Raw genomic sequence first — 27684 nt, 5'->3', positions numbered from 1 at the left:
GACACTCCCGGAATTTGCTGTATTTTACGATTAGCACCTCTTAGTTGTGGATGCACTCTATGTACAGAGGATGCATTTGGTGACCGAGATTACGCCGATAAGCGCGCCAAGAAAGTCTGTGAGTGGAACATTTGAATGGCAAGTACAGAAGGTCACTATAAATATCGAAGTACGCGCAGTAAACCGGACAATTTAAAATGAGACACCGTGCTGCTGCTGCTCTCTTTTTTAGTTAAAAACTAATACCAAAGCTGAACAAAATTCTACAGATATAAAGAAGTTTTCTGCTTTATGCATTTACCAGTGATCCGGTTGAACTGAAAACGATAAGAAGAACGAAACTGTCATGGCTGACATTGGCTGTCATGGCAGAATCAGCAAAATGTTGGTCAGCAATTTGTCGGGAAGCAAAACGGAGGTCAGATTAGAGAACTGACGTGCTACCGTCATGGCACTAGGGTCTGCGTGGAAGCTCGAGCGCTTAACTCCACACTTTCCGTTTGTCCACTACTGTTGTTATGGAATATTTTGGGCAGCCAAAGGCGGAGCGGTGGACGAGCCACTAGCTCAATGAAACGACCTCGATATTGACGCTCGGTCAGCAAATAAACGTAGAAATTTAGCGAATAGCCCATGAGTGTTACTACAAGGATGATTGGTCTCGCCAGATTCCGCACGCTCTGATCGGTGATATAAGAGATTGCATGGTCCTGCGGTGCCGCTGTTGCACACAAGTCGAAGAACAATGGAGTCCGCGTGATGAGATAGAGTAGGGCACTGCTGAGCAGAATGACGTTGATCCCATGCTGGGATAAGGATTTGCTGGCAGAGGTCGACGCTGAGGCAGCTTTCTGCAAGCGGCGCATCTGGCCAAATTTGGACCGTCGGTGGTATGCCAAAAAGACAATCAGGCTTACAGTGGGAATAAGAATCAGCAAAAAGGTCAGGATGCGCACCGCAATCTGCAAAAACAGGCACATTAAAGTATACTGTAGCGATAGAAATTAAGATTTTAAAGTTTCTTGGTTGTTGTGTTATGGCGATCAGAATCCTTGTTTCCCATTTTTTCTACATCTTACCGACCGCTTCTCACGGTCAGAAACATCTTAAAATTAAAAAAAGTCGGGCAGAGTCTGGCTGGAAATCTTTGGTTGGGCCGTCATTATTTGTTTCGAAGTGGCTATTTTGCCGCAGTGTTTGCGGCTAAATAGCCAGTTGGCTATTTTGCCGCACTAAGGTGGTCGAAATAGCTTGTTGGCTATTTTACCGCACACTGCGTTAAAATAGCTGTTCAGCTGTTTTGCCGCACTATGGTCGGCAAAATAGTCAGTTGGCTATTTTGCATCACTATTATCGCAGCCAGTTTCGCCGCGCACTTTCAATGAGCTCTGTACGGTAAAGTGCCGAACGTTCTGTAAAAAAGCGTCACTTACTTTAAACATAACCTTACAGAGCGTTACGTAGCAACGAGACACTCCACCTCAAAATCGAGGTTATGAAGTGACTTCGACTTCGCCTTCCGCCTTCTCCTCCGCCTATGCCTATTGAGCGGTACGCATTCGCCTACGCCTTCCAAAAGATGCGCTTTTCATTGGTCTTCTTATGTAATCCTTAAGTTTCTTGAGGGTATATTGTTGGTTTTTCTTATTTATGTTTTCCTAACCGTTAGTCTAGTTAAAACTTATTTTCGAAGCAACCATGTGTCGACGGTTTTAGTCCGGCTTTCAGTACTGTTATGGGCAGCACAACATAGGGCTAACGATTTTAAGCAGCTTTATTGAGAAATCAATAAACTGGAGCAAACAAGCAGCACAAAACATCCAACCTGGAGCGCTTGGCACCGAGCCTGATGGTTGTAGCGCTGCATTTTATGGTTTCACCCGAGCAACATCATGACATCGAAGTATTGCTCCGGCGTTTCTTGCCCCAAGCGTTAGATGTAGTTTCTTCTCCGGTGTAGCGTTAGCTTGCTTGCATATCGCAAATCGGTCGCTAAATCTGTCCAGTCATTCATTGACTGGACAGATTTAGCGACCGATCATTTACAGCCGGGAACGGCCCAGCGGGGAACGGCCCAGCGGGGAACGGCCCAGCCGGGAACGGCCCAGCGCGGGAACGGCCCAGCGCGGGAACGGCCCAGCGCGGGAACGGCCCAGCGCGGGAACGGCCCAGCGCGGGAACGGCCCAGCGCGGGAACGGCCCAGCGCGGAACGGCCCAGCGCGGAACGGCCCAGCGCGGAACGGCCCAGCGCGGAACGGCCCAGCGGGGAACGGCCCAGCGCGGGAACGGCCCAGCGCGGGAACGGCCCAGCGCGGGAACGGCCCAGCGCGGGAACGGCCCAGCGCGGGAACGGCCCAGCGCGGGAACGAACGGCCCAGCGCGGAACGGCCCAGCGCGGGAACGGCCCAGCGCGGGAACGGCCCAGCGCGGGAACGGCCCAGCGCGGGAACGGCCCAGCGCGGGAACGGCCCAGCGCGGGAACGGCCCAGCGCGGGAACGGCCCAGCGCGGGAACGGCCCAGCGCGGAACGGCCCAGCGCGGGAACGGCCCAGCGCGGGAACGGCCCAGCGCGGGAACGGCCCAGCGCGGGAACGGCCCAGCGCGGGAACGGCCCAGCGCGGGAACGGCCCAGCGCGGGAACGGCCCAGCGCGGGAACGGCCCAGCGCGGGAACGGCCCAGCGCGGGAACGGCCCAGCCGGGAACGGCCCAGCCGGGAACGGCCCAGCCGGGAACGGCCCAGCCGGGAACGGCCCAGCCGGGAACGGCCTGGTCACGAACCCACAGGATGGGTTCGTGCGGCGACGGCGTTCGATCTTGAAGTCTTCTATCTGTTCCAGTCTGTTTCGGCTGTCCGTCCGGTGGGTTCGTCCGTCTCGCCGTATCGGTAGTCCGGGGTGCCGTGTCCTTCAATCCCACCGAACCAAGAGGCCGCGGAGTAGCACTCCGCGGCGCCGGGATGTCGTCAGATTCGTCTCCAAGCCGGCAACTCTTTCTCAAATTGTTCCGTCCGGTGTATCGTTGTTCCCAGTTCCTGTTCTAGGTTGACGTATTTCAAAAATACATCCGTCTGCTGCTTCAGAGCTTTGACGGTTCATGCCATGATCTCGGGTGACTCGACCAGAGATTTTTTGAGCTTTTCACTGTTCGCGTCCCTTCTTTTTTTTGCCGTCCAAAGCTGTGGCTGTAGCATCTCTATCGCTTCGGTTCTTTTGCTGCACTCCTGCCTAAGGTTGACGCTCTCGGTCGCGAAAGTGTCCACCTGTTTCTGGAGTCGGTCGGTGGCTTCTGCCATGTCCGCATTCTCCGTTTCAGAGTGGTAATAGTCGCATCCTTTTTCGCCAAGGTTGTCTTTTTCCGGTCGATCTTGTTCCGGGCGGCCGCTAATTGGACTACCAGATGGGCCGACTGTCCGTTTATCGTGCCATCGGTGATGGTCCGTCGGCCCGCTAAGTTTCTGGAACTGCTGTCCTTCCGGCGTCTGAAATACCGGTTCGTTCGGGTCGAGTCGAGTTCTGTCCGCCTTCGGTGTCGATTCCGGGCTGCCGTCTACCAGAACAGTGTCGACCGGCGACGGTATGGTCGACTCGACCGTGAAGCGGTCGACTGAGCTCTCGGTCGAACTCTGCCGAGTGACCGTTGGTGTAAGCTGGTCCGTTCCATCCGGGCCGGGTGATCTGGCTGCCGTGCCGGGTTACGATCCACCCACTGCGGTTTCCGCTACCCGTTCTCCGGATTGTGCGTTCACCGGCTTGGTTTGGTCCGCAGTGTCAACCGGGACGCCGGGGTACCAAGCGGGTGTGTGTGATGCTCGCCCTTCTTCAGCTGGCTGTCCATGCGTGTCTGGAGGGTGTTTCGTCCGTTTCGTTAAGTGCGGTCCGATTAAAGTGTCAGCTGGCTACAGACGTGTGCAACCGTCCAGAACGACCGGCGGTCGTCTGAGACGACTCGTCGTTTTGGACGGTTACATCAGGCGAAGGCGACAATGGCTCTTGTCTCGTCTGTGCTAACTTAACTTGCGGTATAACCAAAAATGCTTTTAAATATGGCTGCTTGCATGGGTGAACTTTTTGGGTCCGCACGGGCGTTGGCTGCGGGGCACGGGTGATTTCTTTTGTCTCAGAATTATTATATTTTAAAATTGGAAGAAGATTATAAACTGGATGAAGGGCATAAAATCGAAGTGAGAGACGCCAAAAGCAGCGGGAAGTGGAATGTGATAGCCATGGTTACCACGTTCGTTTTCGGGATGGATCATGGACGGCCATTTTTGAGCTGGATCCGTTGCGAACTCACCTGGCAGCCGCTTATGAAGCATGTAACTGACACCGTTACCGCCAGCATCAAGCCGCGTCGAAAAAACTCTGAGTCGCAAAACAAAAGTATCTGTAACTATTCCTAGATTATGGCACAAGAAAACATATGTCAGAAAACCGGGAATGCTGTGACTGAATAAAACGTGAGAAACCGCAAGATGCTATTACGTTAAAAAAATCGGGAAACATAAAACCGAATCAAATGGATTCAAATCAGCCAATACGTTACCGTAAAGAAAACACAAAATTAAAATGCCGTACACGCAGCCAACACCCGTGCCTGAACTCCGTGCACACAGCCAACGCCCGCGTAGTCACCCGTGCACGCAGCCAACATCCGTGTTTCCCCGTGCACGCAGCATCCTATTCCCGTCCATAGTGCGGCAAAATAGCTAACGAGCTGTTTTAACACAGTATGCGGTAAAATAGCCAACAAGCTATTTCGCCCAACATAGTGCGGCAAAATAGCCAACTGGCTATTCCGGCGCAGTGTGCGGCAAAATAGCCTGAGGGCTATTCTGACCCCTATTGTTATACTGCGGCAAAATAGCTATAGCCTTATTGTTTCGCTCTCGGATGTCATTAAGCAAGCCGCTAACACAGGAAACGCCAACAAAAATTAGACGGACATTCGAGACAGGCTGTAAAAATTGGAAGCATTGCTCGAACTTACATCCGGTAAATTTTCATTGAATTTTTCGTTTATCTAGCAACATTTCGCTTCTTTTTCGTCACCTAGCAATTGGCATGCCGCGGCCCATCGCGGGTGAATACCCAGACAGTGGGCCGATGCGGCTCCTCCCGAAAGGGCCGCACCGACTCATTGTTATTGGTGATATAAATATTAAGTGTAACACATAACAAATACACTTCTGCTATGTTTTCCGTTTCCGGCAACGTGCCCCTTATTGGTTACATCAACATTTCAATACTTTGTGGTTTCTTTTTAGTGACGGACATCCCTGGATACTGGTCAAATTTTGTCCTTATTTAAAAACGTAAAGTTAAAACATTTTACAGTCAAAAGTTAAGACTGGGCAAGACAACACATTTTAATCCCGATTTGTAAGCGACTCAGATTTTTGACAAAATATACAGTTCAGCTTGAGTTCTCATTCAGTTCTGCTTGAGTGTTACTCAGGACGAGTCAATATGGTAGTTTTCCACTTCCTTTTTATTTCATACAACTTTGGGCTTATTGATCCAGCTCAAATACATACCAAGCCTTTCGTATTAATGGAGTCCCAGACCGTATACCATTCAGGGTAATGGGCAGGGAAACTCATGATGGGGTTATTCAGGGATACACAGCAGATTGGTGCCAGATCAAACGAGTACAATGCGAGCGATAAAACGGTCAGAACGACGATTGTAAAGCGCGCCACTGAAACCAGCTGCAGAAATCGAAATCGGAAAGGGCTCATAATCACAAGCAGCCTTTCCCACGAGAAAATAACCAGGATCCTGAAAGGGTATTCACAGATTATAAGTACAGTATCAGATATGAATTTCAAACGAATGTACCAATCGGACAAATTCATCGAGACATCCAAAACCCACGACACAAAGATGACCCCTCCTGCCGTTACATTCTGCATGTCCTCGCCCACTCCACGATCCCCAAAAAATGAAGTTAAACCGAGCCATCTAGAAAAACACAATTGCGTACAAGGTGACAATTTAACGGACGCACATGTTGATTGCGGTTGCCAAAATCCCGAAAACACAAGAGAACAGGTTATATGGGGTTCGAATCGTACTGTACTGTAGTCAAGCTAGTCAGATCAGGGCCATCATCAGGCAATCACAACACGGCAAAATCATAAAACAGTATTGCGTGGACTTCATAAAGATGTTGCATCCACGGATCCACAGCCATATAGCGCTATGCATTTGTTTTTGGATTTAGTATACAGTAACACCATTTGGAAGTATAATGTACATCGGTTCCTACCTACAAGCCCTTCCCGAAACCTTTCGATCGCTGCAAGCGGGATATTTGAGAAACGTGGGCTTGAACTATTCAAGGTGTTTCGGCACGTCACGTTACTTGTCGTTAGCGCCACTGCGATGTGATATAGGTAATCGTAGACTACTCGTAATTACATTCAAGTCAGCCACTATGATAAGTGAATGGACAACATATCTGTACTTTTTAGTGGGCCAGCTCAAGTCATTTCTCTCCCGAGTCGTCTTTCTTTCGCTTTTTTGTTTTGGTGGATTCAGGGAAGTTGCGGCGGCTACAGTTGCTGCGGCTGGAGCACTTCTTCATCCTAAACATTTGTTGTACGTGTTCAGTACACCAAAATGACTGCGTTCACCGCCATCCGGGTGCTACAGCTGTGCTGCAATAAAGAAATACTGAAGCCGCACATGTGTGTCGGTACTGCAGCAGTGTCGGTGTCGGTACTACAGATATTTCGCTGTACAGAGTAGTGCAGTGGCTCGTGTGGTGTGGCTTAATTGCTTTTGTCATAAGTTTTTAATAACGCAAATAACTTTAAAACGGGTAAGCCGATTTTTAAATTTTAAAATACTCCGAAAAGAAGAAACTTCCCTGAATCTACCAAAACAAAAAAAAAAACGAAAGAAAGACGACTCGGGAGAGAAATAACTTAAGCTGACCCACCTAAGTATATCAGTCTTTTCTCAGAACCTAACAGAGCCAGGTAAGCCTGAGAACGTTTCAATAACAAAGTCTGTAAGTCGAACAAAAAGCTGAGATACCACTATAGAAAATCGAAAATCGAGAATTTTGCAACGTTTTGCCCTTACGTTTTGTTGCAACTATGTTGTTAACCGACAGCCTACTTATCGGTTTGCTTTCTAGGTCTATTGGCTTTTTAGTGTATTTTTCTGGGTTTCCTGGCTCACCTTGATTTCTTAGCTTGCCTTAGGTTCTTATGTTTTTCTTTTGCTCTTGTGCTTCTTATATTGGTTGATATCTTATGTGTTCTTATATTTTCTTATGCTTTCTCACATTTTCTTATAACTTCCTTTGTTATTCTTATGTTGTCATATGTATTTCTTATGTTTATATTATTTTTTCATATTTTTCCTTGCGTTTTTTTATGGTCTCTTATGTTTTCTTATGTTTATTTATGTTTCATTCAGTCAGCAGATTGTCGGGTTTCAGCAAGCTGTCGTTCAGCAACTTGTCGATCATCCAGTTGTTAAAAAATTGTCAAGTTGACATTTTTTCGGTCACCAAAAAGTCGTCAGCAAGTTGTCGGTCAGCAAGACAGCGGTCAGCAAATTGTCGCCCAACGCCAAAACTGAACCATGTTACTATGGTGTTACGAGTGTTGGCAAACGACGGTAATACGATCAAAATACGAACATGGTTTGCTTCATTGTAGCGACACTCGGGGACTCTTCGTTAATACCATCGTAACATGGTTGAAATCAACCGTAGTGAAACCGCCGTAATTAGTAACGGTAGCGCAGCGCACTGTGCTACGCAACTACCGTAGTAATACGGTGGAGAAGCAGACATTCTACGGTGGGAATACAGTCGTACGTACTCTAGTACAATATCTATTTCATACTTCGGCGGGAAAAATTGTCGTAACACGGTAGTATCTTTATTCGAATTGGAACTTTAAAATTATCAACCTCTTCCAGAAAATTACTAGTGAATCAACAATGATAATTATTGATGCAAATCAAACAAAATTCCATGCACTAGTTCTCGGCTTAGCTATGTAAAACAGTAACTCACAAAAACACGAACATGACCTTAAAGCTCTGAGTTACAACGAAAACAGGAATAATGTTCCATAGGCTGCTTAAACTGGTTCAGTGTTCCGGAGCAGAGGAATATTTTTCCGAAAAAATGGATTAAAAGGTTCACACGCTTCATCCGAGATTTCAGCTTGGCGCATTTCTGTAAAATAATTAAAAAAACAAACATTCACACATGAAAATGACACTGGGTATCGCAAGGACGGTGAAATAATTTACCGGATACGAGTATCCGATAACTGTAATGATCGAATTAAATGATAGCGTAAAGGCTAGCGTAGTTCCAGCGGTAATGTCAGTGCTTTATCTCACATTTATGTATTAACAAAAGCAAGTTATTGCGCGTGTTGCTTTAAGAAAAGGCGATGCGCAGCGCATATTTTTTGGGCTCTGCCTGAAAAACTCCTCCTGCAACTGGTAATACCCTTTCCAAATTGGCAGCAATTCACACACTGCACATACCCTAACTAAATATAGGACTCCTCATCGTCGATGTATTAAGCAACCTTTAAACCGCCAGCAAGATGGAAGAGTGATTGCAGCAACAGAGAAATTTAAGGTTAGCATAGATTAAATCCAAAAAAAAATCGCTTAAAAGTTAAAACTACATCAAAAACATGAGCAGATGAGCTACAGCCAAATGCGATGCAGGACGTGGATACGAATACACGGTGGCAATGTATGGTGGCGCCCCTAGTTCGTAGTGGCTGGGTTGCATTCAGGATATTGGCTACATGTACAGCCTACAACCGTGGTTTTGGACACGGCAACTCTGGCCGTAGAATGCCGGTAAAGTGCTAACAACAACAATTTTTAGTCTAGACGAAAAATATTGCATCCGCATAGCGATATATACGCCCTTTAGTTTAAAGAAAAGGTTGGAATACTTTCTTTGGTGTTGAAAATAGTAAGCAAGACATTTACCGCCGGCACCGTTATTTGTTCGTAAACATGAAAAATTACGGTAAGTAGTAAAATGAGTCTTACTTGGCTTGAACTCCCCTGTTTCAGGCCACGGACTGTGGAAGATACCAAAACGTTTCCAGTTTCCCTAAAAAGTGCAAATCACTTCAAAAACCTTGCACCCGGTGGCTGCAGTCCATGTAGTTCTTAGAAAACTTTGAAATTTTAATTAAATTCTACAGTAGAGCGATAACTTTCATTCTTACAGTACAGTAGAAACGTATATTATATTCTCCTGTAACCTAAAATATTTAATAATTATTTAACAATATGATGTATGAGCATCAGCATGTTCGAATATGTAATTTTAGTACTTAAAATTATACGAGTAAATTATACGAGTTCTCAGAGCTTCTTACCTTCTCCGCATTCCGAAGGAATATTGTTGGCCATCACTTCGGCTGGGACACATTGTATGGGTCTTTTCTGGCATTACGAGTTATTTCAAGCTTTTTTTTGGGAAATAAGTGAAATAGAAAAGTTATAGTTGTATTTATCAGAATTTAAGGTAATATGTTTCGAAAAAAAGTGGATTTAGGTATGTACTATGTACCTTCTCATCGGTAACGTGACCGAGAGAAGAAAGATATGCCCGTCTACCTCCACTAGGTGATAACTACGTCTTTACCGCCAACAAAATTACCAAAGTAACTGCCGGTCAGCCAAAGCCAAACTGTACGCCCTATCCGCCGGCGACGGTAGTTTTACCCTCGATTAATACTACGGTTGCTGAGCCAGCTGTGGTACCGGCGTCGTAATTCACTACGGTAGTTAATTCCGATGAATGTTCTATCGATCGTTCTACCGTCGAAAATTTCCTACGGGTCGGTTTACGGTTGTATTTCGACCACATTCGCAGGGAAAAGTGTAAAAGTACTATTGTAATACCGTGGAATGCCCTCTTACGATGGTCATCACCATCGTTTTTCCAATTTGGTTTTGGCGTTGGGCGGTGTGCCGTTCCCACATAGTGATGAAGAAAATTATATGCCAGCTAACTTACAATGCCAGAATGTCAGCAACGGCCGTCCCGATCATGTAGTGACACGCTGATGTCTTCCACGTAGGTACGCTGCGAATCAACACCACCAGATTCAGTCCGTTGCCCACGGTGCACAGGATCAACAGGCAAAAGTAAACAGCTCGACAAGCCACATAGACATTGAGAATTTCGTCCGCAGTATAGATCGGCTGCGGTATTTCGTAAAGGAGCGCAGGTAATTTAGTTCATCTGCATCCAGTTTGTCGATCCAGCTGGCCTTAGTGTCGTTCGGAGAGGCCGGTGCGAAAATTTTTTTGAGTATATCTGACAGGGACGAAGAATTGGTGGTTTTAAGGCTGTCCATTGCAAAACTGATGGCGCACTACTGTCAAATACACGTCAAAAATTATTATTTACTGTAAATGGATGTGATTATTTTCAGCTCTACTAACAACACGGGGTTACACGTGCTGGAGTCGGTAACGCCTCATTTTACTGAATGAAACTGGCTACAGCTAACCAAGCGTGTCGTAGAGCAACCATACACTTTTGCCGGTTAAGACGAGTGGTACCCAACATATCGTCCCCTTGCGCTAATTTTTTGTCTGCACTCCGTGGTCGATGTACGGCTAATTTAACTAATGCCGTATGCCACTTAGATACTGGGCTGTCATCTGACGATTTTTTATGACGTTTTGTACGGTCATTACCAGAATAATGAGGAAATTAATTTTTAGCTTCGACTCCTAAAAATAATCGCTATTCAACCGGTAAGGAAGATATATCGCCGTATGTTAGATTTTGATGTGGACAATTTAACCATATGCTGGGTACCTCTCGTCTTAAGTGGAAGTAATAATATTAACATTAACTGTTAGTTGTCCCCATAAACTCACCAATTTAAAATTTTAAATCAGGTAGGCAGGATGCTGTCGACCTCACCAAAGTGCCTCCTCGTCTGCACTTGAATATGTGCAGCTGATTTATAATTATTTTAGAGGATAAAAATGTTTAATTCGATCATACAGTATAAATTCTGCCAAAAATCTCTTAATATTGCACGGTGAATGGGGAATACGGTCTCGTATGACTGCTGCAAATTTACCTTCGAGCTCATTAAAGCTGCTTCAGCCCTTTGGCTGAATAGCTTAATGTTCTTTGCTTAATAACAGCATATTCTCGTCTCAGCTGCATGTAAATATGTGACGTTACCTGCATAGCTGACACTTATATGAGTTATATCCACTCGTTAAAATAATATTAACCAGGGGTACAACCCGCGCATTTTACCAGTTATTATCGCTTGTTAAACGAAGAGCAGACAGCGAAATTAGTAGCATATTACGCTCCTCGGAAAATTCTGCATCGCCGAAGGCTTGCTTGCTTGGTTTATGGATTACAAGAGTCTATTAATTTCCACAGTGTGCAGCACAACAGCCGGCTGTTTCTGTGTGCGTGTACCTTATACAGCAAAAATTTGAAAAGAACGAATCTGGTTTTTTTCCACGACAACGCGTTCACCCATTTTATTAATATACCGTTTCAGTCCGCAAAGAAATAAGTTCGAAATTAAAATTTTGGTGTCGACCAGCGCAGGCTTTGTTATTACCTATATAGTTGGCTTTTGCTGGAATTAAGTTGTATTCGCAATATGTATATCCGTGACCGGTTTGTGCGCACACGGCATAAAGCGTTTTCACGAGAGTTAGTACAAAAACACAAAAAAAGTACAAAAAAAAGTCCGAGTATCTTTTGTCGTCTCAGTCTCATTTGCATCTTCATTTAAAATCTTATGAGCTATCAGAAACGCTGGATTTCGTGTCATTCAAACGAAGGCTGATTGTATTTCCCTATCAGCTATCTGGTACTCTTTCGCGCACCTCCAAACTTGCAAACCATAATTTATTTTAAACACGTTGGTACGGAGCTGATCAAGCAGAATCCATCACGCATGCAATCTTTTTGGTCAGTTAATTAAGCAGAAACCAAGCAAAATTAACAACAGGGGCTCCAACTTAAACACGCCGAACATAGTGTCCAAAGCACGCCCAGAAATTACAAATTTATTGCGCGGACTGACTTAGAGGAGAGTCGAATAAGCAAAACAAATCACAAGCCTTAACTTAACCCAGGAGAAGCTATACTAAGGCGAGCAGTGGGCTTCGTGCAACTGCTGATGACCGTCGCGCAGCACCTCCACCGCTATCCGTCCGCATTTTTCCGTCATCTCCGCCTTAGCCGCACCATCCATTGCGGCGGTAAACCGGTATAGATATCTACAACGAAATAGTGAGAAAATTGCACCAACCTTACAAGGCATATATGTTCACCTACTGGCAGACATTGTGCCGGGCGCTGGTGGCGTTGTGCCAGGCAGCTGCTGACAAATCTCTATCCAAGCCTAAAAGCTCCACCAACAAATCGGAACGTTGTCGCGAACAGTGCTCGAGGGCGCGCACGAAGCGCAAGGTACTAATGGGCAGTTGGCAGGTCTTCGCTACGACATTGGCCATCTCCGCAGTGTACCATAATCCGTCTTGTGTGAAGCGTTGGAGCAGTTCGGGATCGTGCGCGCACCGGATGGGCAGATTGAAAAGGCAGTGGGCGGAGGCATTGGCGGCACTACAACACCATAACGCATTCAGTGTATGTTGTATACGGTTCCAAAATCCAGTTATCCAATGCGTACGAATTGAAAGCACTACAGCGGGTCTTTTTCTTGCTTTTTTCTTAAGCGGTAAAAGGTAGCATCTCTTGCTTTATCAACCATACAATGTAACGTAGAACTAATGATTATTACCTAGAAACACATTTTTTTGCGGTTGGAAAAGCTTGGAAGTACTTTTCTACCGAACATCTTGATTTATAAAATCAACATTGTTTTCGTTAGGCCGCCAGATCAGCAGATGAAAGTGCTCAAAAGTTTAACGATGAAGCTGGCGCAAGCTCATGCCGCTCTATAAAAATGGTGAAATTGTTTTCAGTCAAAATACGCAAAAGCGTTTCCTTGCTGTGTAGGCCATCTGACTATTACGTGCGTACATTTTCCATGAGCATACATCTTTTGGTTACGCTTTACACGCTAAATATAGAAGAAAATTATCAAAAGAGCAAGGGTTACCGGCAGTAGTCGTGAGCCAATTGGTGAGAAGCATTGACAATCTCATCCGTTATTGGCCACCCCAAGGCTTCCACCGTGCTGTAGTGCGCCGATATCAATTCGCGGCATTTGTCTGTCAGATCGGCACTGCATGGTTCGCTCCGTGCTTTACCGGTAAACAGCGCAAATGTTGCCGTAAGGAGGAGATACAAAATAAAGGCCATTTGTGCAGTACTGCTGAATACAGTATAGCAAGGTGAAACCAACAAACAGAAATTATTCTCCAGTTCGCAATACATTGCACAGTGTAACTGACTGCCGAGGTCTGTGTGCGCACCACCATTGATACTGATGTGACGAGATATTTCTGTAATATTTAAAATACAGAGTACACTAGCCGAAGTGGAACTGTACCATTGCACTGATTGGAGTGTGGGTAAAAGTGCACATGTGTTGAAGTTAAACATTGCACTTTGGAACGGAACGGTACATGCTGCAGTACACACTTTATCCTTAGTAACAGTTGCAGACTTTGCGTTTATTGACTATCGAGTCAGATCAGCGGTGTGCCTTTCGGGAAGATAAAACAGTGCGCCGTCGTGTGTCCTAATGAGCGATGGCTTTGTGGTAGCGGATGGGATCAAAGGACAGCCGTCAGTCACCCGATTCGCCTCGGTCATCGATCCCTTCCACATCGTTGGAAAAAGCAGATCGCAGCGGGTCGCAACAAGGAACAATAGAAGCACGCGCTGACGATCCCACTTCGAAGTAAGACCGTGAAGCGAAGGCGAAATCTTCGAATATCAAATCCGAAACACGTCGCGACGCAACACGCTTTACTAGCAAAGCCCAACGCACAGTGCGCGGGATCTGGCCGCTCTCTTCCGCCGGCCCCCGGTCGGCCGGCTTCCCGTTGACCCATGATCACGGCACACCGCCGATCACCAAAGAGTATCAACTTCCCAGCAGCCGTGTCTCAGCGTCCACAATGCATTCGAAAGCAGTAACATTAACAGACCTTTTCATTTACAGTATTATGAGGTTTAGATTGTTCAGAAAGGTTTTTGCTGTCGCACTGTAATGCTGGGTTTTTCTAGTGATGAGAGTACGCGGTGATACTGAATACTGATGATGTTTACTGGCAACATACTTTCTGAGATGAACCAACAGAGAGCAGCAAGATCGTAAACTGATGATACAAATACCATAAACTGCTTCAAATCTTGTGCGGTGGATTTTAATTGTATGAAAATCCCTGGCAGACGACTGGTCTGCCGGCACAAGGAAACACGCAACACGAACGCATGCACGCGGGCAGGTAACATTCCGTATGAAAACGTCATTCCTCAACAGCAACAAGAACCTCAGTTCCACGGCAAGCAAGCCTAATTCACCCTTTGAACGAAAATCCTGGATAGCTGATGATCATACGGTGAATCTTACGGTGAGCGCGAGGAAACACAATTTCTGCGCTCAGCTTCAGAGCACTGGAAATGGTGACCCGGGTTGGCTCCATCTACAAGAGGCCAGAGCATCCGGTTAACGGGTTAACGGCTCTTCAACAGGCCATTATCCACGGGTTACTGTCGGAGGTGGTGCCGTTGGTTATGTCTGGCTAATGATAATCAAATTCTGCGGACAGGATTTTCCACTTCATTTTACCGCCTCTTGAACACCAGCTGGCGCAAATCAGAGAGAGATAAGGCGAAAATAATCGGATCCACTATGTTTTGCAATTGACAGACTGTTCCCAACCAGAAAGACACAGATGGATAATTGTATACATAAAAGGGATAACCAGCAAATTATTGCATGTGAAAGTTAAAAAAAAGGTAAAGGTGAACATGGTAAACAAGATAAAGTTGCTTTTTTCTGACCTTTCGCTTGTCGAGCTTCTGTCATAATATGGACCTGTCACCGATCCAGAAAGTTTATGAAAACGTGCCTATGGTGGTGATTATCGCCGCGCTTTTCGTGATGCTCACTTTATTTCCCATCGTTGTGGTTTTACGGCGAAGACGTTTAAAGAAACTATCGATTATGGGCGCCAACAGACTTCAGTCCACAGGTACAACCAATAAAAACAGTAATTTTTCTGAGACAGGCTATTAATTATAAGAAGCAGATAAAAACGTTACGCATGTTGCAGTAAATGTACGACAAATAATATTCTTTTGCCGGAGTTTTGTTTTGCTAGTCGTTTGTTAACCGGGACTGATGGAGGTCACGAGAAACTTCAGTCTGGTGTCCGCCAACGCTATAACAGAACACCCACAATTTGCTGCAAACCCTACTGTGCAGTGTCTGAAACGCTTACAGGCAGTTTACTGCATGGCATGGAAAGTACCATGCGCGGAGCGATGCACACCCGCATTTAAAAGTGACCTAGGTGGATTCAATTCCAGATCTAGCATTGTGTCATTCTTATGCTTATTCACCAGTAGCATACGTGTCCACTTTCTAGCGCGTACAATGTTGCAGGACCCAATGCACAGCCATCAGGCTTGTCCTACGCTGTAGCAGGCATCCGTTCTCGGTTTCCGGCTGGCGGTAAACAAGCGCGTCCACTATAACCACTGGGAAACCTACGGCGTGCGCAGCAACCCAGGCAGTGGCACTGCTGATTAAAGCGACGCGTGTGTTATGGATGTGTCGGTATTGCACTGGGAAGATTATGGAAAAGAAGCGATTAATGGCAATAGTCGTGTGAAGGAACGCAAAGACAACGGGCAGCGTCCAAGATGCGTACATGTACACGGTGCACCAAAAAGAACCCCAACACCAAATACTGAACAACTGAAAAACAGCGTCTAATGGTCTGAATATTACACTGAAATACAAGTTAGCGAATAACAACGAGAAAACGTAGACATGAAAGTTTCTACAAACGCGAATGTTAATAATATACACTGCAAGGACGAAAGCATTACTGGAAAATATTAAAGAACTGATGTCACTGATAGTACAGGCTGTACAGCAGCCATAGTCCATCGGGCGGGGTTATTCAACAAGCTACAGGCGTCTGTCGTTGCATTGAAGACTGAACTATTATTTGCCATTATGCTCGCCGTTTGAAACGAGAAATGTTCCAAGCAGGCGAAAGGATAGGAAAAATGCCAAATAATTAATTTATTCGATATATAAATCAATAAGAACGGGGTACGATCGACTGGATTGGCGACCGCATCGCTCAGTTAAAAGTGCTTCATGACATTGTGCCTCCCGCTCATGAAATGAATGTGGCACTGCGCGATCCTCTCTTGCTAAGCACAATTCCGTTAGGAAAATTATCGTTAACCTGAAGAGTCGCTGATGAATCCAGACGACACTCCGATGGAACAAGATTTTTACTTTGCTTTATGAACTCATTTAAATATTAACAAGCTCTATTTCAGAGCCCTGTGTTTTCCTCGGAAGGGTAACTAATTAAAACGGTCTTTTTAATATTGTTTTAAAATTTGATGCGATGCCGGCTTTATTATGAGACTATTTCGGTCGGACAACTAATTACAGTCGGATAACCAATTACATAACCGGATAGCCAATTACATAAGATTTGATGCGATGCCGGCTTTATTATGAACTACATATTTCGGTCGGATAACCAATTACAGTCGGATAACCAGTCCAGTCGTTCCTAACCGTTGCACCGGATATCCGACTGTCCAATTACAATTACAGTCGGATAACCAATTACAAAACCGGATAACCAATAAGATTTGATGCGATGCCGGCTTTATTATGGACTATTTCGGTCGGATAACCAGTTACAGTCGGATTACCAGTCCAGTCGTTCCTAACCATTGCACCGGATATCCGACTGTCCAAACCGGAAGAACTGGAACTGCTGGGCTCTCCGCTGTTGAACGAAGCTGCTGCGGGCGCGTCTTTAAGAAGGTCGGTCATGTGCTTGCCGACCAGCTCGGTATATTGCCTTCACACCAGGCGTTGTTTTTACTTAAGAACTGTTTGTCGCTGCCGAAATTGTTGTATCTTCTTAGAATGTCACCGTGTTGGCAGTTTTCGATTTGTTGTTTCAACAAACTGTCGGGTCAACATTTTGTCGGTCAGCAAATAGTCGTCAGCAAGTTGTCGGTCAGCAAGATGACCGTCAGCGAGTTGTCGGTGTGCCCTTTTCAAGAGGCTTGCTTCCATACTGAGCTGGACATTGCTACGTTGGTTATCTGTTCTGCTTTCACCCGGATGACGTCATCGAACTTCTTCAGCTTATCCGGAGCCTCTTTACCCACGAAATTTAGTGGCTTAGGACTGATCAACGCAGCGGATGTCGCGTTAGCCGTCCAACCGGGCCACCATTTCGGCCTCATCCAGGTGACAACGAGGTAAAACGAGCTCAGCAGAACCAGGAGTACATTGCATACCAGAAGATCGATCATGTACATGTTGAAGCCTGTGTGCAATTCGCGTGTCCTCAATAAAACGCACAAAACTAGGGCATTCACGAAAAAGGTCGTTACACTGGTGAACAGTTTGAACCCAGCGAGAAAGTTCCAGTTAACGTTCGTGAAATTGTTGTCAAAACGCAAAACTGTGTCGATTATTGTGTTGTTTAAGGGTTCCACTGCAGCAAAGCTTGCAACAATGGTAAATAAATGAGATAGCAGAGCTTGAAAGTTTGATAGCTTTTTAAAACATAAGGATGTTACTTCTGCTTCTAGCCGAGCATTGGGTTTATTTGAGCTCAACGATCCCGCTGCAATCTTGAATAATTAGTCACTTGCCTGTCTTGCCCGGCTGTAAACTTAATCCATATCCAAGCTATTTTCTATCGTGTCAGTGAACCGTCCTAATGCTGACAGTGTTGTTTCTGTGACCTTTTAAGTCCGGACCCATGGCTGCACTTTGGAGCGAAGTGTAATTGTTTCCAAAAATGGTTTGATTGAAAGTCTTTACAGTGATATTTGGAAGGAATAATAAGTTTTAAAGCTGTGATATTTACAGCTCCAATAATTTTCGTTGTGTTAGAATTCTTTCTTACATTTTTGCAAATCATCGCGGTTATTACGCGCTTGAGGTAAAATCGATTATACTGTATGTTGTTTTGGCGCACATCTTGACGAGAACAATTATGCAAATTATATTACCACAGAAAGGACTTTTGTTTGTGACTGTAGCTGCCGCGTCTAACGTCAAGGGCAGTCAGGCAGAGCCACATTCGACAATCAATGACGACTATGGCTTTGTTCCTGTCAGTAAGTTTATTTATTACGATCATTATTGAACTACCTATGTGCGAAAACAAGCTGCCGGCCGAGCCGAATTGAAGCTGCCCGGTGAAAATCTTTCGATTGGTCGGTTTATTCAATTTCTAAATAAACCGACCAATCGAAAAATTTTCGCCGGGCAGCTTCAATTCGGCACGGCCGGCAGCTTGTTTTTGCATGCGCCCCAATTGTGGTAACTATAGCATTTGTAACTGCATAAATACAGCGTGTTTGGTCATAAAATTTAGCGTGATATGTTCAGAATCTCGCCGTCCGCTACAATTTGGCTCGATACATAATTTTTCTGCTTAGCAGAATTCTAACCTTGTCTAAGCAGGGCGCAATCCGAGGGAAATCGAGGAACGGCTGAAATGCACCGATGGGGAATCGAACACCGGCTACGTCGTTAGATCCGCGTAGGCAGTACCACTGCACCACGGCGCAGTACGTTGAAATCATTTGAAAGACTTTATCGCTGTACGTGAGCCGCTTCTTGCCTCAAACTTGTTTATCAATGGGACTATAAGGAGTATTACAGGAGCTCAAATTACAGGAAAAGGTTTAAGAATAAGTCTGTTGCGCCACAGAAAGCGTTAATTGTAGTTTGCAATGAATTTTGCACCGTCATTTAGGCTTCTGCTTGATGAAGAAGCGTTACACAATATAATCGAATTAATTTACCGTACGTGCATATCTGGTAACGTCTGATCGGGTTTAATGTGTTAAAAAGAACTGCCGGCACTTTAATTTTTCTCGTACCTGTGTCGTTTTAGGGATTTTTCATTTACTACTTGTATCGCTAAGCGGTGTTTACCTGCACAAATACAAAATAAAAGTTTTAATTAAATAAAAACGAAAATTTTGTTCATATGTATACGCGTTCCAACCGGGCTACTGCAGCCGGTCCAAATTTTTACTTTTCATGCTGTTTTCAAGAGTTTAGTAAAATTAATCCAATATCGTGTTTCAATGTTTAAATTTTTAACTGTAATGTAGTTTGTTGGCGTTTGCACTTTCTGATATGAATGCATTTTATCCCACTCCCAGTCGGCACAGAGCGATCGTGCGGCGACCAGCAAAAACATTAACAAACACTCATTTCTGGTGCAAATAGATGTGCTGTTTATTTATTTTTCCGTGGATTTTTATTGTTTTTACTTAACCGACTGTGAGAACTGTGTATCACGGCAAACAAAGCGATGCTACCAGGAAGTTAAATATAAAGTAGCACGTATGCGGAATGCTAATGGAGCAACCAAGAAAACATTCATTTTCATGCTACCTAGAAAATGTTACACATCATTGTTATACACGAACCAATCGGTGCATGTTCCTGGTATGATTAAATACATTAAAATTGTGACAAAGGAATAATAGCATTTCCATTTCCGGTTTTGCAAGGCCTCACGACAAACCGATTTCTCCGGATATCTTAAAACTATTGTATAAACTACAGCGATTTTCTTGAAAAAGTAAAAAAGGCTAGAGGCAAAATGTGGCACGTACAGATACAGATCCTTCCTCTGAAATGCCGTCAAATTTCCGGAGACAACGGTGCTGTTCTTCTAGAATTATCTTTTAATAGCCCTTGCTTGCTGAATGGGTTGCATTATGTACGCAATTTGAGCTGTGACTTATAGGAAAGATCGAAATCAGACCAAGCAACTGTTTGTTGTTTGTAAGCAACTGCCATGAATGAGCACAATCTATTTGACGCCGGTAAATTTCTTCATGACAGCTTAATGCATTCAATGCGGTTCGTTTAAGAGCTGCTTAGTGAACGATTTGTAGCTCCACGCAGTGCGATGCTAGTCCATCCTTTGCGATGCGACCAAATGTCGAACAATACGATCACTGTATGCAGCGCGTGGAAGCAGTGCTGACGGCGCTCGATTTAATCAGCCACCATCCAGCCATTCTTCCCGGCCTCAAACTCGGTACGCACCTACGGTAAATGAATTCCTTTACAGCCCGTTCGGTGCTTCCGTTTGTCGTCAATCTATAACCATAAAAAACGGGCAGTTAAATAAGGTTTGTAAAAACATTATCCATGAAGAGCTGCTTTTAATTTTGCAGGAGCCGAGATATCACAGCACTGCTTTATCGGTACTGTCGATATCTTTCAACCGGTCACCCGAATGTCCAGCCTACCACGTTTCGCAGTGGATCCGAATCAGAGCGTCAGTTCCGTCGCTGTACAGATACATGTCGATCCGGCGCTGAACATTGTCGGTGTCTATCGCGGCTTGATGCGGAAGCCGCGCCCAGAGGACATGGCTGAATGGAAGCGCCACTTCTATTATTTCAACACGACCAGTAAGCTGCTCGATCAGTTCTCGTAATGCATGAAAGTAGTGATAAGAAACATAATGAATCTGCGTGTATCTTAACCACTTCTCAAACAAAAAGATCCATAAAATCAATTCCCGGTAAACCAGTTGTCATACCGATAACTTACCGGTATTTGCATTTGCAACAACCTGGCGTACAGCATCCTGAAACCAGAAACATATACTTCAGAACTATGATATATTATCTTGAAACTCTTTTCGCAATCTGCCTTTAAACTGCTTGTACAGAGTACAACATGGACAGTTCTCGGAACAATCCGTTTCTTTCTTTTTTTTTCAGTTTATGATAAAATTAATCGTTTCCTCTTTTGTTCAGATTTGTCTGGAAAAGACCAAGGTAAAGCGTTAGCTAATATCCTGGCCTTCTTCAACTGGGCGCAGGTTAACTACGCCGTTGCCGGGGGTGCCGAATGACACGATGCGCCTGCAGCGTTTTTTAGCGGAGATCAAAAACCATCACATCTGCATCAAAAACCAACATGACAATCTTTTGGCGAGCTGAGGGAGAAAACGATGTCGCCGGTACCACGATTTCGCGAGGCAGACCCACGACGCCGGTTGTGGTCGTGTTTGCCCCAACCAGCGCCGTCGCCTGGTTGGTGGACTCTTTCAAGCAAATGAAGAACCGTTCAGAGCACGGATTGCTTTATATCGGTTTGCTGCACGATCCCATCGCGTTAGCGTACTTTCAAGGAACCAATCTAGAGGATGAACTTGACGGCTCTCTAACGATTAAGCTCAAACCTCCAACACAGAGCAGCACCACCTTTGAGCAGCACTTGCTTGATTGGACACCCGGGCAGGAAAATGCCTTCCGCAATCCGTTCTTCCAACGGTTTTGGGAGACCAAATTTCAGTGCACGATCAACGGGACTTTTTCGCTTAATTCAACATGGCGACAGTCAGAATGGAAAGTGTGCCACACAAACCTGAGTTTGAAGATGGTAAATTTCACAGTCGACACGAAAGCAACGAGGCTAAAGAAGCGATCCAGCTGTACGCCGTAGCGTTAATGAAATATGTTGGGCTTGGCATCACGGTGAAGGAAGGAAGTGCTGAAGTTTCCAGTCAGATTGATGGGGTGCTTAAATGATTATCTGGTACAAACACTAGTCAATCCAGGTAAATATGACGTGGTAACCGAATCACCGCAACCATCGCAGTGCGTTTTCTCTGTTACTAAACGTTTTCTGTGTAGGAGAAATGTACGAAATCTACAATTTTTACAAAGTGGTCAATGGTAGCGGGCCACCGCAATCCAGTGGACGCTACGAGAATGTGAAAGTAGGCGACTGGTGTCCCCACAAACTGGACATCCGGGTGGAGAAAATCCACTGGCCGCGGGGTCATTCCGGTATTCCACGATCGCGAGCCACCGCGGCTTGTGCCTAGGATGAGAAAAAGGTCATCGGAGAAAATCCTACCGCAGAGTGAAATTCAAGAGCATCCGCTCTTTATTAAGTTGACAACCAGTTTCAAAATTAAATCTGCAAGTTGCAGCTAACGTTGTCCGGTCGGTTTACTTACTATCTGGTGAATGCTGATTCTGACCGAGTCTCCAGAAGTGCACATGTGTAGCCGGCAAGAATGTTAACATGTTCACGGTTCACGCTGTGAGCATATTTGACGGGCGAAAATGCTTGTGAGCATTTTTGACGGGCGAAAATGCTCACGAATGGTATCATGCACGTGTTAATTTTTTTGCACGTGTTTTTATGTGTTAATTTTCCTTATCGTCCCATTCGAAGGCGGATATATCTACATACGTAAATCTATATATATATCTACATATATCTACATCTGCATACGTACATATGTATGTTCTCCATACGTAAAGTATGGCTTGAATTAATTGGGAAATAAAACGTTACTTGCATACAAACTAGTCTTCTTTAAATTTAAGTGAATTTTCATAATATTTTGAACCGAATTCTGAATGGCAGAGGGAGAAGTTACACACTCGAACTGAAAGACTGCAACAGCACCACACGGATATGCGTTTGAGTACGGGCGGCGGTGCATCCGGTAGCATATTCCTTCCCGGCTGTCGCTCTGATGAAGTGCATAATGGAGATGCTGTTTGTTTCTGGATAATAGTAATTTTCTCACTAAGAGATTTTTTGAGTAGCACAGGATAAACATTAAATTATTGAATGATTATTGATCAGACTCCTTATTGCATTAATGAGCATGGTGCCAAGCAGAGATTCACGTTTGCTATTGTGCAGTAATCGGATACCGTTGATGTGAGCCGCACTTGGAAGCAGATCAGAGGTAATTATCACTCTGCGCGGCTGTATGCAGCCAGTCTGCTTTATGCTCGTGAACATGGGTGCCGGGCGAGGATGTTCACGTTTGTGAGCACGCGTGCCGGCGGGGATGTTCACATTTTTGTAGACCTTAAATGAACCTACAAAATTTTAATACATATATGAATGCTTTAAAAATAGTAAATAAACCAATTTTGATTGAGAATCCTCCATACCAGTATACTCACAGTTAAATTGGGGGAAAATAAAAAAATTTACTAACGTATTAGACTGATTGACTAAAAAAGAGACTAGCGTAAGTTGCGCTTTGTTTTATCATATCTCGGCATGCAAGAAATAACGCGCTATATAACCGATATATGCATGAACATTTCAAACCGTTTGGCGGCCGAATCTAAACATAAAACAAAAGTATTTTCGTGGGCCCGAAAAACGAAAACTAAAGTAAATGTACGCGCAAAGTTCTCAAAACATGTTTTGTAAATAAATAAAGGTAGTATTAACACAATGTAAAAATCTATAAGACGTGCGCAAAGTAATACCTCCTCGCGATTTACCTTTGCCTGATGAATGTAATATGTAAGATAGAACAAAGTGGAATTGCACAAACTGCTCTCTGGTATCTGCACTACCGAACAACACAAGACGGGATATGTCTTGCTGCTAATTCGGAACGCTAATGGAACTAGTTTGTGCAAGACTAGTTAAGGAGTAGCATTTTTAAACTTTTATTTTGTATTCAAATCTTTGATACTAAATTTAAAATAACTGTAAAAAAAATAAATTTTAGACTAAGAAAAAATATCTCATGATAACAAATTTGGTGTCTGTAAGAAAAGGCAAGCTCACGAAAAGGTGACATCCAAATGATCCGTTATGTAAATAATGCTTAAAGTCGCTATATTTTACCGCTGTTGTGCCGTCACATTTAATAATCGTGTATTAAGGACTTTTGGTCATTACAAATAGATGTTGATGAGCACTTGCAAAAGAATGGATGCGGTAGCACGGCAGAGTATCATAAAGCACCATCAACAATTAACAACTTCCTCTCTCTCTCCCTCAATCTCCAGCGCTGCTCACTATTTTTATCCCTGCATCGCTACATAATGTGTAAGCAGAAATTGTACCGTGCTGTTAAGGAACATCATCTTGATAGATCGAGAATCTGTCTGCTCTGTATCAATGAGATCAGCTGTACCGGTAGAACTGTGTTGCTTCTCTTGTTAAGAAAGTGAATGAATGGACAGACGGTGTCGTTGCTTTACAACTCTGGAAATCCTAATAATCCGTTGCGCGAATAAAGAGCTCGAATCTTTTGCAAGTTACAATACATAACAAAGTGGTTTCTAGCGGATAATTCTTGTGTAAATTCAAGTTTGCGATAATCTTATGATCAGTTTTTACTGTAAGATTTACCATCTATTGTGTGAGCGTTGTGGATCGGGATGTATCATTTGCCTGGTAACATCCCTTGGGTATTTAATGGGCATGCCGCCGGAATGCCACAAACAGCTGATGCTGCTGAGGGACCTTCAGCAGCTACTGCCGGACCGTTTGTCACACACACCGATGTATAATCCATACTTTCCCACCCCCCGGCTTCTGCAAATTACCCGGCACATGTTACACCGTGGTATGCGGGTGGTGCTTTTCCTGGAGGTGTTCCTCCAGCGTACCAGCCGTATCCATTCGGACAATATATGCCGCCCCCCTTCTTCGCACAGGCGACACCAACGGTTACCGTGGGTCAAAACGTCGACGCCCAGACGATAGCACCGAAATCAAGCGCTTCCAAAGCAGAGGTTGCCGTTTCAAAAATTTCTGAAGTACGAAGTGTTTAATTTAGGACATCAGCTTTTTCGGAATGATAAAAAATCGAGATTATTGTAGAATTAGGTATTCCGTAGGATTGTTGCCTTGTATCGGGTGGTTTATTACAGTTTGCAAGGCAATCCAGAATCAGCAGTATGGTAGACAAACTGCGGTACAATTATACTGTTATGCCCTGTAGATAGCAACATCTATTGTTAGCTTTGGCCATGAAAGTTTGTCTGCGACATATATATTATGCAATAACAGCTACAAATTAATAAACAGTGATTTTAAATTTAATTTACTTTAGTAGGCAATAGCCATCAAAATAACTCAGGGTGCAAGAGCGAGTACGATACATCATAAATAGGATTTTAAACTGATAATTTATTAGGCCGAAATGTTAATTAAGCGCCACAAAAACTCCGGTAAAGATGTATTCAGCTCAGTATATGCCAGTTTTGTAAATTTCGTACGATCAGAAAATTTGCTTTGCCAGCTCGGTTTGTTTTTCGAATGTTTTTTCAGTCGTGTTGGATTTTTCAGTTTTTTCGCGTTTACCCGATCGACTTCTGAGCGTTGACGTTGTTTAAGCAAATCTAAACCGGAAACCGGTATATTTTGCTTGAAACTGTTAGCAGCATGTCGTTAATGCATACCGTAGTGTTGCCAAGCCACTGTTTGTGGTGTAGTTGGTTAACTGTATATAATCATAAGGTTTTAATGTAAGAAATAGTAAACATTTTGCTGGCACCGATGTTAAAGGCTCGCAAGCACGCCAGAGGAGATGTACACATTTACGTAGGGAATCATAGGTGGCAGCCAAATGGTAACTAAGTTAACAATGCAGTGACCTTTCTAATAATTGATCTGGACAGCACCATCACGTACTGTTTTTACGCCGGATTTTTGCAAAGATAATGGATGACCAGGCGGGAAGGTACCTCCCAAGTAGAATAAAAGTAAAAAATACACGACACAATAGAGATTCCGAATTGATGAAAATTAGCGCAGCTTTAGCTAACGCGACTTCGGCAGAAATTGAGATTCGTCTGCAGCCTTGCAACCAGCAGCCAAATTATTCCGATTGCGGGGTATATGTTCTGGCGTGCGCCACAGCCGTATGTCATGGGCAGGACTTGCGCAACATCGTTTTTAAGAAATCTCTGGTAAGAAGCTAACTACACTGTTTATTACTATAAAGTATACGAATAGCTGCCTTACCTCTGCGCCACATTTTCTTACGGTTTCCGTTCGTTATTACATGTCTGAAGTGCAGCATGTGAATATTATATGTGGTGCATATCAGGGCTGTGTCACCGATCCCGCCGCTGCCAACCGCGACCCGTGTATGGTACTCTTTTACGGGAAATCCACCCGTTTCCGAAAACATACTTTATATAGATCTTCTGGATAATTGACTGAATAGTAGTAAATTTCGGAAGCATTTAGCAAAGGATCTGAGTGCTGATTACACGTACTTGTGCTAAACTCGGACATTGCAAGGTACCCTATTAGGGTGTTTTGTATTCCCAATTCCCATTTCTCATTTTAAATACATAATCTATTAGTGCAAGCTTGACTATTGAAACATGTTTGGCAACACTCCCTCAAACATGGCTGATGATAATAAATTTTTTAAATTCTTAATTGACTTAATTGAACCGGTGACTTAACCTTGGTTAAAGCTTACGTGAAGAAACATGCAATTTTTCAGATGCGCCAACACCTTCACAGCTGCGTTTTTAACAAATTTATGACTCCTTTCCCGTATGTCGTCGGTCTAAATAAGGTTTTGGAGCCATGTGCCGATGTCGAGCGATTTGTGCACCGGTTTCCCATTATCTGCACCTGCAGAGTGCCAAAACCAGATTCGGCTAAGGAAATTGTCACCTGCCGCTACAAAGGGTGTCTTATAAAACAGTTTCTCACGTTAATTGTGTTAAGCAAGCCCGAACAGCAAAAGGAACATTTGCATGCGAACTGTGCAGAGACAAATAGGCTTTGCAGATGTGGACTGTATTTATTTTACGCGGTGCTGCTTCCAGCTTTGATAGTGCGGACGATAAAGAGCTGTTTTTAAAAATGCTAAATTCAAAAACAATTGTATACTGTAAAAAAACTGTTGCCTGCTATGCATAAAAGTTTACGGCGTAGCTACAAATTTGTGTTCATAAAACGGTAATACAAAGTATCGCGGCTCAGTACCTATGTCAACAAAGTGTGAACCTTCCCGCCCGACGCCCTTGTTTACAAGCACAATGCGAACTGCATGCAGACTACCTGGCAGATCAGATAAATGTACTGTAAAATGGACATAGTCAAGCCCAAAAACACTTTCGTAGCCGCTTATGCATTTCATAATGAAGATTGAGAAACCCAGCTTTAGAAAAACAAAGCCATGTCAGCCTCCGAAGTGATCAAAAACTTAATATATTTTCAAAACTGTCACAAAAAAGCAAAAGATATAGATAAAAACGGGTAGCACAGAAACCAACAGGTGCAATTATGTCAACTTGACTGTGTAATTAAGTAAAACTGATTTGCAAGGTGTGTGTTTAGGACAGGTATCTGTCTACGACAGGTGTGGTGAGTGTTTAGGTGTGTCTTGGACACCAGAGCCGCATTATACACATCGCGCGGCGACTGTACACCAAAGCAAACGCCGAAAAGGTGATAATGACAGCTTCGGCCAGTTAACTAATGGGAACTTTCAGTCCTGTCGTACCTTTCGCAAACTAAAAGGCCACGACTTCTGATACTACATAAAAAAAAATTCAAAGCCGCCTTGACATACCCTTGCAACTTCCGTAACACTTTCGACATTATACCCAACAAGGATTTCTGACTGACGAAGACTTTTTGTGAGCATTTTTAAGGGCGAAATATCCGGCCAATGTAATCTGGCGTATGTACGAG

General features: G+C 44.2%; 2 protein-coding genes across 2 annotated transcripts; both read right to left on the bottom strand.

The window, feature by feature from the left end:
• Nucleotides 1–218: 218 nt before the first annotated feature.
• LOC129599037 (uncharacterized) lies at nt 219–10243 on the bottom strand (the record flags this gene model as incomplete). The annotated part of the gene is made up of 4 exons (XM_055497170.1): nt 219–962; nt 5536–5779; nt 5840–5962; nt 10026–10243. Coding segments are annotated over 4 exons (1101 nt in total), but the record flags the coding sequence as incomplete, so codon positions are not given.
• A 1693-nt stretch (nt 10244–11936) lies between these two features.
• On the bottom strand, nt 11937–13434 carry LOC129599032 (uncharacterized). The gene is made up of 3 exons (XM_055497164.1): nt 13126–13434; nt 12339–12626; nt 11937–12280 (listed from the first exon to the last, which is right to left on the bottom strand). The coding sequence occupies exons 1-3, from the start codon at nt 13401–13403 to the stop codon at nt 12148–12150; spliced, it is 699 nt and encodes a 232-aa protein (XP_055353139.1). The 5' UTR covers nt 13404–13434; the 3' UTR covers nt 11937–12147.
• Nucleotides 13435–27684: the final 14250 nt, after the last annotated feature.

This window comes from Paramacrobiotus metropolitanus, unplaced genomic scaffold (assembly GCF_019649055.1).
Source record: "Paramacrobiotus metropolitanus isolate TYO unplaced genomic scaffold, Prichtersi_v1.0 Parri_scaffold0000135, whole genome shotgun sequence".
Classification (NCBI taxonomy): Eukaryota; Metazoa; Tardigrada; class Eutardigrada; order Parachela; family Macrobiotidae; genus Paramacrobiotus; species Paramacrobiotus metropolitanus.
The sequence above is the reverse complement of the archived record's forward strand: the minus strand, read 5'-3'. Positions and strand labels throughout refer to the sequence as shown.

Excerpts from the sequence above, each read along its gene's own strand:
- LOC129599032 (XM_055497164.1), bottom strand. The coding sequence starts at position 13,403 with ATGTATTGCGAACTGGAGAATAATTTCTGTTTGTTGGTTTCACCTTGC. Across the intron at positions 12,627-13,125 it reads TTGGCTCACGACTACTGCCG|TGCCGCCAATGCCTCCGCCC; the intron begins GTAACCCTTGCT and ends ATGGTGTTGTAG. Across the intron at positions 12,281-12,338 it reads GCCCGGCACAATGTCTGCCA|ATATCTATACCGGTTTACCG; the intron begins GTAGGTGAACAT and ends ATTTCGTTGTAG.